The 11,959-nt window shown below is 28.9% G+C and overlaps 2 protein-coding genes across 2 annotated transcripts; both read right to left on the bottom strand.

Annotated features, from left to right (window-relative positions):
- Positions 1 to 565: 565 nt before the first annotated feature.
- On the bottom strand, positions 566 to 2,550 carry Phum_PHUM088440 (uncharacterized protein; the record flags this gene model as incomplete). The annotated part of the gene is made up of 4 exons (XM_002423805.1): positions 566 to 615; positions 894 to 1,595; positions 1,749 to 1,839; positions 2,470 to 2,550. 4 exons carry the CDS (start codon positions 2,548 to 2,550, stop codon positions 566 to 568), a joined length of 924 nt encoding a protein of 307 aa, XP_002423850.1.
- Positions 2,551 to 4,081: 1,531 nt separating this feature from the next.
- Phum_PHUM088430 (bric-A-brac, putative) lies at positions 4,082 to 5,101 on the bottom strand (the record flags this gene model as incomplete). The annotated part of the gene is made up of 2 exons (XM_002423804.1): positions 4,082 to 4,108; positions 4,184 to 5,101. The coding sequence occupies 2 exons, from the start codon at positions 5,099 to 5,101 to the stop codon at positions 4,082 to 4,084; spliced, it is 945 nt and encodes a 314-aa protein (XP_002423849.1).
- Between the last annotated feature and the right edge of the window lie 6,858 nt (positions 5,102 to 11,959).

Genomic DNA, 11,959 nt, shown 5'->3' with positions numbered 1-11,959 from the left:
TTGACAGTCTTTAAAGTGTAGGTGGGCGTGTTTTGCACATTTATATTATATATATGAAAACTACTATTGATATTTGTGCAATTCACCGCCTTCTTTGTCTTTCTTTTCTTTTTTTTTTTCTATTGAGACTATAAATATTATTGAGCTGAATTTTACTTTTTTTTTTTTTTTTTATATAAGTATAGGTATGTGTGTGTGTGGGTATGCGTGTGTGTGTCGGAAAAGACTTGGGTAACGCAATAATAATAAAACAAAAAAAAAACAAAATTTTGTAAGAAAAACCAAAAAAAGTTAGTAATAATAATAATAATAATTTCGTTTGTGTAGTGGCAGCAACATTAAAAACAAAACCCCCCCAAAAAAAAATAATAATAATAAACATATGATGATGAAATTGTTTCATTGCCTGACCCTCAGTCTTTTCCTCAAATTATTATTATCGAAAAAAAAATATATATATATATATAAATATGGCAACAATCGCGAAGGCAATGAAAACACAATAATTAATACAAACGTGTGAAAAAAAAAAAAAAAAAATCAGGTACAGAAAGTATTTCTTTACCTACGTAACAAATGATCTAGATATGGCAATTGAGTTATTCAAGTATTTCCCTGATATTCGTTTTTAAATGATAAATAATATTATTATATTCGTTTTGCATTTTATTATTATTATTATTCTCTTCTAGAATCATCCGATGAATGATTTTCAATTTCTTCTTGTCTCTCTCTATCCAATTCTCGATCCGCTTCTCTTTTTATCTCTCTTACTCTTTCAAGTTCTCTTTCTCTTTCCATTTCGCTTTCTCTCTCTTCTCTTTCTCTCATTCTCGATAAATCTCTTTCTCTCGATAATTCAGCCAGTTCTTCTGCTTTTTTTGCAAGTAAACTCATCGGGGGTACAATAACGCTTCCCGTGGGAGGAGGAGGATGTATTTCTTTTCTCGTGATTGATAAATCTTCTACTTGATCCTCATCGTCCATTCGATCGTCGTTGTTGGGTGATGGTGTCATGCTTCCGTGTCTCATGTATTTCATCGATAACATGTTCGGGCTAGGAGATCTTCCGTTGTTTTCCGGCGATGAATTATTATTGCTTCCAGAATGTCTCGATCCGGATCCCGATCCCGCGGATGCCTGTGCGTGAGCCGATGCCAATGCCATGAGTGCTTCCCTTTCCGTAAACTCACCTTTGCTCCTTTCTAACGCGTGTTGTAAAAACATGGGTTCGAGTAACGTACCTCCGGGATGGGGCGGCATGGGTTCTTCGCTTTCGGAAACACCACCGAAAACGTGTCCCAATCCCGAACTCATGTTGTAGGGAAATGAATTTGAATTTCCACCGTTTGTTCCTCTTTTAAATGGCCTGCTTGTAGTTATTCCGAGTTTTTTGACTTTGTCGTAGAGAGTGCGAGATGGGACACCGTATTTTCTAGCTGCTTGCAAAGCGCTCATACCTGTTCTAACGGCTTCGATTGCACTTAATATATCGTTTCTCGTGTATTGCTTGTATCTTTTCCATTCCGGTTTCTGTTGAGGCACGTATGTTGCTATTCCAGAGGAAACATTTCTCATATCCGATGGAAAAGCTGCTTGTGGTGAAGATGTCGGTGCGGGTTTATTATTCTAAAATTAATTTTTTTTTTTGGTTTTCATTCGAATATTTTATTGTTAGACTTTTTCCCTCAATATTTATTATTTTAAAAAAAAGAAGCGAAAGTTGATTTTAAAAACGAGAAAAAAACAAACCTTGTCGTTCGGGCTGGTTTCGTCATCAATCATAGATATATCAGTATATGGACTTGGTGCATCTTCAGAAGGTTCAACTTTAACATTCTGAAAAATAATAATGTCAATCATTTAAAAGATTCAAAAATTCGTGACGGTTATCCTACATAAATCCGCAAATAAAAAACAAAAAAAAATTTTAAAGAAATTTTTACAACATTAAAATTCACAACACGGAACGAAACGCATACAAAATTTAAAATGGCCAAAAAAATTTATTAATTTCACTAACTTGTTGTTTTCGAATCGAACCCGTGAAATAATAATAATAATAATAATTGCTTTTTATTATTTCCAGTTATTATAAAAAAATGAGATGAATACATTTAAGGTATCAAATAAAAATTAAGGCCATAAAAAAAAAAAAAAAATTTTAACGGAGCATTTTACGCCATTTTTTTTCTTAATCTTAATATTCAAAAAATGATTTTTGAATTTATTATTATTATTATTATTATTATTTACGGTTCTTTATTGAATATTACCTTTTAAGATATGTTATTATTAACGAAAAAGAAGGAAAAAAAAAACTTGCATGAAAACTAACAAACGTCCATATGCATACAATCAAATAGTTTCCCCCAAAAAATAAAATTTTAAAAGAAAGAAAGAAAGAAAAGGGTTTCTCTATCTCTCTCTCTCTCACACACTAATTCTTTGTCTTCCATCCATATTTACTATACTTCGACATATTCTTCTACTTCTTTTTTTTGCAAACCAAGAATTTCTTCCCCTTCTTCTTTTTTTTTTCCATGTCATTATAATGTTGGGGTTGAAATATTTTTTAAGCTGAATAATTTAAACGAGAAACAACCCTCATTAATATTTTACAATAACATAAAATATTCTTCTTTCCAAGTGATTTTCTTTTTTTTTCAAAATGACCTCCTTTAATAATTAATATTTTTAACAATATACCTCCTTTTACTTATCGATTATTTAAATATTTCGATTAATCGAATCGATATCGATCCTCGATATAATGTAAAAACTTTTTTTTTGGATTAACTTATCGTCTGTTTTAGTTATTAAAGTAAAGTTTTTTTATTTATGCGATTCAGTTTAGCCAACCGTTAAAAAAAAAAAAAAATGGAGAAAAAGTTAGTCAATCACCGTAAAAATAAATTTTTAATCCATGCAAACTTATTAAACGTTATTAATTAATTAATTAAATTTTATTAACATTTGATGAGTTTTTTTAAATTTGACGGTTTGTTGATTCGAAAAATGTAGAATTTAATGTAGAAAAAACGGTAAATGGTAGAAAAAAAATATGAAGGATTCGTTTGGGGTTGAAAAAAAAAAAAAATTTTTTTTTTTCTTTGAATCGATGGCGCACACGTTTAAGTCACGCAAACGTAAAAACCCTTTTTAAAATTTTAATGAAAAATAAATAAATAAAATGGCAAATAATTTTAATGGACAATTTATATTTATTTATAAAGTCACGGAAGAGAAAAAACACGAAGAAAAAAACATGGACCCTCAAAAATTATTTAATTGAAACAAGTTTAAATTATTGATACATATTTTTTTTTTTAAATACGATAAAAAAAAATTATTTCTGAAAAAAAAAAAAAATGGAGGGAACAACAATACGGGTCGAAGAGTTCTTTAAAAAAATATGAATGAAAAAAAAAAAAAAAAAAACACTTTATTGACTCGGAGTTTGGGCACACTTGAACAACAACAACAACAAAAAGAAACTGAATGAAGGCACAAGGCCGACACCCTCTAAGAGGTTTAAGGGGTGTCTGGATGCTGGCTAGACGTGCAATTATAATAATCTAAGAATATTTTCCTTATAGTCGTGTGTCCGGCTTACTTCTCACAATGAATGTATTTCACCCCCGTTTTTTTTTTTTTTTTTTAATATTATTATAAAGATTGTTGTTAAACTTCCCTTAACTAACTATCGTTTAAAGGTGTCACACTCCCCCCTGTTTAAATTCTCAAATATTATTATTTAAATATTTTATCGGAATTCATTCAGAAAATAAAAAAGTTGTTGTTGATGTTGTTGTTGTTGTTGTTGTTGTTATAAACAAAATGTATGATGCTGTCGTGAAATAATAATAATAATAAGATACTAAGGCCGTTATTAAAAAAGTTTTTTTTCTAACAAAAATTTCATTGGGGGGTCAAAGTGTAATTGCTCAACATTAAGACTAATTTAGTAGTTGACCTTAAATTAGTTGGAGAGGTAACTTACTAAACAATTAAAAAAAAAAAAAAAAAAAACTCATGAGAAGAAGAAGAAGAAGAATTATGGAAGATAAAGTTATCATTATTAATTATTCGTGAATACTGTCGAACCCTCATTTCAAATCATATCGTCTCATATTTTTTTATTACTCTGTGTCTTTAATAATAATAATAATAATTAACTGACCCGTTCGTTTTCCTGGGCAGATCCGTTCGAATGTATTCTTTCCTGTGTGTCCGGATGACAAACCAACGGAACCGGCTGCGAAGAATCCACTTGTCCCTGGCCTAAAACCGTTCTCAGAATCGGAGTGTCTCTAGACATGAGCAAACTCTGAAGTTTTTTTCTTTTCAATGGAGACATGTCCGAATTGGCAGCTTCGTAGCAAGAAGAAAGCATTGCTGCAGCCGCTGTGGCAGCAGCGTGAGGATGACTCGGCGGAGGAACCGGCGAAGGATGATGTGGTAAAGGCACCGCCCACATGGGTAAATTCATTCTGCTACTTCTATCCATGACCGGACTTTTACCGTACATGTAAGGACTCTTTGAATAGGAATTGGACAAGCAATTTTCACCGTTACCGTGTGTAGAATGAGGAGGAGACACACTCGAGTGTGGAACACTCGAAATAGACGTGGTCGAAGTACCTATTCGCGGAGGAGAACTCGCGTCGTTTCTGTCCTGATCCGTCGTAGTTTTTGTCGTCGAAAGCGGAAAATTATTCGAACTATTCGCTTCCCTACCGTTTTCTTCGACTAAACCTTTCACCTTTAATGCCTCGGCTACTTTTAGCAATGCCCCCAATTGATCGTGTGCCACGTTCACTTCTCCACGATACATGTATTCGAGTATGGCTTTCATGTCGTTGTATTTTACGTCTTTTAATACGACAACGGGGTGTCGACACGGCAAATCGGTAAACAGGCACTGAAAATAAGGACTGCAGGCAGCGAGCACCATTTTGTGACACTTAACTGAGGTTCCACCGTCGCAGGCCAAAGTCACATCTGTGAATGCCTCATTTTGCAGAAGCTGATCGAAAACTGTCAATAGGTTAGAACGATGATTGTTCCACCTTAGACAGTATTGTTGAGAACTTCCCATCTTCATTTGTAATCACTTTTGATTTATTTTCACTTTTGGACGGATTATAATTATTCTAACTTTCAAATTATCTAAAAACAAAAATATAATAATAATAATAATAATTAATTTTGATAAAAACTTGATCGAATCCCCAAAGATAATAAATTTCTCTATGAGCCATCATTAAAAACATGGCGTAAATTTTTTTTTTTTTTTTATGAAACGCGAAACTTCTTGATGGCAACATAATGGTTATTATATTCAAAAAAAATCCTTTCATCGAAAATTTCCATTCAACCCTCTACACACACATGCATAAAACCCCCTGATAACAAAAAAAAAAAAAAATTGTTTTCGTCAACCCCTACCCGCGGATTTCATTTACGCAGTTAATTTAAATAAAATTCGTTTTGATGCTCATCATAAATTAAAAAAAAAAAAAAAAACCTTTTTGTAAAGTCCAAAAAAAAAAAAACCGGATTTCGAACGTTTTACATAACCCATGACCTTAATTTGCATGCAAAGAAACCAAAGGCCCTCGACATAAACCTTTTGGTTTCTTCTTAACTTGAACGCAAACGTTCAATTCTATCTACAATTATTATTATTATTATTCTTTAACTTTTTTTTTCGCTTCTGCATAATTTGCATTATTTCAAAGGTTTGAACATTACGTACGAAAAAAAAAAATGTCATTTCCCACGGAACCTTTTTTTTAAATTCGGGAGGATGAATAAAAAAGTTGAGAGACCCACGCAGGAAGTAAATCGTTAAGGTTGAACCTTTTTTATCAAAATCATAGAAAAATGAACGTCACTCCTAAAAAAAAATTAAGTGTGTGCGTGCGCGACATAACGAATCGTCAATGACAACAAAAAAAAATTAATTTTGGGCTTTTCGCCATTTTTAAAAAAAATTATAAATTTAAATTGTTTCCGGTTTTTAAGAGGGAAGAAAGTTAAAAATAAAAAAAAAAAAAATTTTTTTTTTTTTACTTTTATAAAAGAAAAAAATTATTATTATTATTATTAAATAATTTCTTTTTAGAGACAACAAACAGACAATAATAATAATAATAATAATATAAAAAATTTTCAAATGAAAAGATGGCGGCGGTTTTTTTTTTTTATAAATATTAAAAATATTATGCTTGAACGTAAATTAAAAGAATTATAATTTCGGCGGAGCAAAAATTTATTTTTGGAAAAACAAACAAACAAACAAAACTGGGGGGGTTGAGGTGGAGGGAAAGGAGGGGAGGTTTACCATTTATATAACACGACGACATCCTTTCCGTTGGTCTTAGATATTTTATAATTTCATACTTTTTTTTTAACCCTCGTCGTTATTTTTTTAAAAATAATTTTTTTTATTTAATCATCGTCATGGCAATGCCGTTGTAAAAACACGAGTTTGTATAATAAAAAAAAAAAAAAAAAATTTGATTTCCGTTTGTTTGTTTGTCGTAAACCGGTCTTTGTCCAAAAAAAAAAAAAAAAAAAAAATGGCGAAAGAAAACAACAACGGAGACCAAAAAATTTCTTTTTATTATTATTATTATTATTATTAAGTTAAAAAAACAGGATTTTTTTTTTACTAAAGGTTAAAATTCTTATGCAATTTCAATAGATTTTCGTCGTATAAAATGGCGGCGGTGGTGGTGATGGTGGTGGTAGAGACGAATCTTTTAAAAAAAAAATTTTTTTTTTCGTATTCAAAATGGCGGAATGAAATTCGTGTTATTCGACCGATCGATGAGGGTAAAAAAAAAAAAAAAAAAAAAATTTTGATCGTTACGAGGGATTACAAAATTTTTTATAAAGTAAATGGGAAAACCCAAAAAAAACATAGATAATGATAATAAAAATAAATAAATAAAAAATTTTTTTCGAGACTCGTTATCAAACTTTGAATAGAAAAAAAAAAAAAATTTTCACGCATTTTTTTTTTTTAAATAATATTTATACGGATATATATAATTATATATGTGTGTGTGTGTGTGAAAAAGATTTCAAAAAGGTTTTATTATATTAATAATAATAATAATAATAATAATTTGATTAGGTCAAACAAACGGTCGATATACGAAAACTCGATGGTGACGCCCACAACACGCAAAACTAAATTTAGCCAGTTTTTTTTTTTTTTTTTTTTTTTTTAGTCACCTGCAAACGTTATTTCGCATGATTTTTAGTTTTTTTCCCTTCATTTTGTGTGTGTGTGTGCGTGTGCATATACGCACGCCGTCCCTTTACATTTATTTTTTAAAAAATTAAATACAATTTCCGTATTTTTTATTTATTTATTAAAAAATGATGCGACGTTCGATTGAATTATTAATATAATTTGCTAACGTTTAAATTATTTAAATAAAATCTAAAACCACGTGATAACAACATCAATTCAATAATCAAATCATAAATTTTAGAGAGTTCAAGCGTACATGTTGTTTTATTATTAAAATTTGCTCTCTTTTTAAATAAGTAAAATACATAATAAATAGTAGAAAGTTGGATTTATCAGTAGTTGTAGTAGTAGTTGTTGTACGACGACGACAAACAACAACAACGACAATATATATAAAAAAAGACCCGGAAATACGTGTCGTCTAATGCATACAACACAGTTAGTTACGCAAATATTTGGCTATAACCGCCAGACTAGTTCGTAACCAACTAGTTTGTGCAACTTTTTTTTTTTTTTTTTTTTTAAGGTCGGATTTATTAAAAAAATTGCAGTTTTAACTGATTTTAAAAAGGAGTTCAAAATTATTTGATTACCCAACTGTCAACTCGAATAAGAAAAAACTTGTTTTATTAAAAAAAAAAAAAAACAAAATATGTTTTTTTTTTTTTTTAGAAAGGATGTTTTTCCGGTCAATATTTACAGTAAATTAAAAAATGATGGAATTTAAAAAAAAAATTGATTAATAAATATCAGGTAAACATGTAAATACTTATTTACTTATTATATATTTTGAGTGAATGTACCTCTTTTAAATTCTATTTCCACGTTTTTTTATAATAATAGTATTAGGGTTGAGACTTTCCCCGCGAACTCTTTTTAAAATCGAAGAAAAAGATGATTAAAATTTACGATTTCCACCCTTTTGGTGCCCACGCAATGTTGGTACGGAAAGAAAGAAAGAAAAGGAAATAAATAAAGAAAAAAAAACTCGTTGCCGCCATGACAGGATGCCACGTGCAGAATTTACTTCTCGTGTACTTCTTTCTCTCTTTGGAGAATTATTCATGGCCGGATTTCCCTAAACCATATCGACTCAGCCTAAATAATTGTTTTGAAATTCGTCCGTGACCTTGATGCCATGCCGCTAATTGATCTTTCTTCGCGGAGGAAGAACTCATTACTTATCTGAAAATCAGTATACGCAGGTGTGTGTGCGTGTTTGATGGCGAATACTACCCGCGAAATTTACAAAAAATTGACCGACCGATAGGGGGGGATACTTTGTTTTCAAGGAGTTCCCGTTTGGAAAACAACCAAACAAAAACATTATTCAATAAAAGAGGGATCCTATATAGAAAACCTAATGCCTACACATGAAAAAATGTTCAGGTCGTTAAAAAAAAAAAAACCAATAAAAATACTAAATACGAATTACGTTTCGTACTACGAATTTTCGATCCCTGCCCATATTATTATTATTATTATTATTATATTTTTCATTGTTTAAAATTTAACTGTAAAAAAAAAAAGTTAAAATTCACACTTAATAATCTAAATAAACTGCCTTTCAAAATCAACCTAAAATATATCTATATAAATTTAATTTTCCGTTTAAAAAAAAAAAAAAAATGGCCACAAGGGATTTCGCAATGACTTGTTTTGCATGCGGAGAAAGAGAGAAAGAGATAGAGAGAGAGAGAGAAAGATGGAGAAAAAAAGCAAGTTTTGCCAAAGTATTTCTTTTCTCTCCAGTTGGAATTTTTAAAAAAAAAAAAAATTTAAAATTTTAATTGACCAATCGAACTTCGCGGATATTTGACCTCAGAAACATTAAATTGCACTCACTCGTCAACGGTCATTTTTAGTTCGCGTACACGTGGATTCCCTCCTCCCCTCCCCTCAAAAAAAACATGTACCCTTGAGTAGTTTCTTCTTCTTTATACCATTATCTATATATTATTGAATTAATCTGATAATTTTTTTTTTTTACCCATGAGAAAAGGAAAAAGGAAAAATTTAAAAGATACCCTCCATTCGAAATCTCTTTTTCCTCGATATGTGTGGTGTGTACCCATGAGGAATGCAAAATTAATATATTCAATAATATTAAATCTATTATCATTATTATTTAAATTTTTCATTTTGAAAATAATTTGCATGATTTGTCAGGTAAGAAGGAACACCCCGTGTGAAAAAAAAAAAAAATCCTCAAGGTAATTTTTTTTTTAGACTAATTAAAAAGGCGAAATTTTCAAAAAAAAGGGGAAGAGGGAGGGGAGGGGAAAGGTTTCACGTACATTTACACACCCCTAACGTAAGAAGGCTTATAATGAATAATTTTTTATGAAAATTTTTTTCTTGTTGTTGTTGTTACCCAAACTTTCTGTGTTTTGCTAATTTAAAAAAAAAATTTTTTTTTGATAAAATTTTATTTTACACGTCTCGCCATTAAATAATAATAATAATAATAATTTTGTAAAAATGTTTTCATTTTGACCCACATTACCTCCTTAAAAGAAAAAATTTTGTTTTTAGATACGTTATCTATTTCGTCGTGCTAAAAATTAACAATAAATTACGCAAGACTCCACCGAATAATAATAATAATAATAATAATAATAATAATACTAATATAATACGGGGTAAATATCTTTTTTTGGTAAAAAACGAACGAATGAAAGACAAGGACAAGAATAATAAAAAGTAGTATAGTAACAAAAAAGAAAAAAAAAAAAAAAAAACTTATTCCCCTTTGCTTAAACATCTGAAATCTAATTGAGAAGCCACAAGAAGAATAAATGAATAAATATATATGAATATTGAATAATTGGACGTACGTTGGGGGGAGGGGGGGAGGATAGTTTTGAAGGCGCGGTCGTTTTTTTTTTTTTTTCCTATCTCCCTTTCTTTATTTCTTACTGTCGTTATTATTCTCTAATTACACGTGAATTTTCTGTCGGAATAAAACCGTACCTGATACGTACGTTCGTGTCATTAATAATAATTAATCGTTTATTTTCTCTATGAAAAAAAAATTAAAATTAAAATTTTAATTCGGGATATGAACCTGCGACGTTTTAACGATTTTCCAAAGCTCGTCTTTAATTTTTTTTTTTTTTTTTATTACCAACTTAAAACCGTCTTCGTTATAATTATTAATTAAATTTATAAATTTCATAGAGTAAATAAACTTAAATATATATATATATATATATATATATATATATATATATATATATATATATATATATATATATATAAATTCGCCAATTTCAATTTTAAACATATATATTACAATTTATATGATTACGTAAAATAAAAAACGTTTATTATTATTATTATTAATAATACAAGTATTAAAAATGGGTCAAATATGGGTTACCACCGGTTCGGTATATTAAAAAAATATAATAATAATAATAATATTTATTTAATAAAATAATAAAATATGAAAAAATAATAGTTCGAATGCGTAAAAATTTATTAATTAATTATTATTATTATTATGAAATTTATTTTTATTTTGTAAAAAGTTTTTATTTAGTGTAACAATATTTATTTGATAACAGATTTTGATAACTAAACAAACTATTTCGACCCAATTCGAACGTAAAAATTTCAAATTTTTATATTTTTAAATAAAAATCAAAAAATATATACATGTATATATTTTCGGTTGATTTTTATTTAACTTTATAATATATAATATATATTTTTACCCTTATTTTTATTATTATAAAATAATAAAAGTAAATTAAATATATATATTATTTTTTTATATTAATTGGTTACGAAGGGAAAAAAATAAATAAATTGAACCCGATTTTCGAAATCATATTTTTTTACCCTTATTTAATATTGCCGAATAAGTTAAAAATAGGGATTAACTTTTGCCTGTTTTATTTTTATTTTTTTTTTTCCACAATTTTTCTCAATCAAAATGGCTTCCGAACGGGAAACACACACATTCGAACATTCTACACATTTCACTATTTTTATTTTTTACCCCGTTAATTTTAATATTATAATATATTACGAGTATATATTTTAGTTATCACAAGTAAAAACGAAATAAATAACTTTTATTATTTACAATATAAGTAATAATGATAATAATGATAATCGTACGATAATGTTTTCTTTTATTATTATTTCCCTTCCCCCCTTTCTTTTTTTTTTATAATAAATAATATGATAAAAGATTTAAATAAACGACAAGATAATTTTAATTGAAATAAAAAAGTTAGTTAGTTATTTTGTTAATTTAAAATGAAATTTTTTGGGTTGTTACTAACTAAAACCGATATCAATATTATTATTGACTTCGCGTGGATTGATAACTATACTCACATTTTCGTAACATTTGCCTTCTGCTCAAATTAGATTAAATATATTTATAAAAAAAAAAAAGTATGTACGCTTATATAAAAATAAATTCACTTGTACGTTTAAACAACAAAAAAAAAAAAAAATGAACTTGTAACAGAATACCTTTTGAACAATTTATCCGTAATCCGAACGTAGCCATTGATCCCCGGTTCGCCTTCACTTTTTCCCGTCTGGTCGTCTTGCAGTCGTGTAAACTCCCCTATTTTAACCTCCCCTACCCCCTTCTCCACTCTACCCCTTTTCCCGTGATCCCCTCTTTTTGACAAAATGCAATCCCGAGTGCACTCTCGCGTACAAATA

The sequence above is a fragment of the Pediculus humanus genome, genomic scaffold, assembly GCF_000006295.1.
Source record: "Pediculus humanus corporis 1103172107439 genomic scaffold, whole genome shotgun sequence".
Taxonomy (NCBI): domain Eukaryota; kingdom Metazoa; phylum Arthropoda; class Insecta; order Psocodea; family Pediculidae; genus Pediculus; species Pediculus humanus.
Note: the sequence above shows the minus strand (reverse complement) of the source record. Positions and strands in the feature narration are given on the sequence as shown.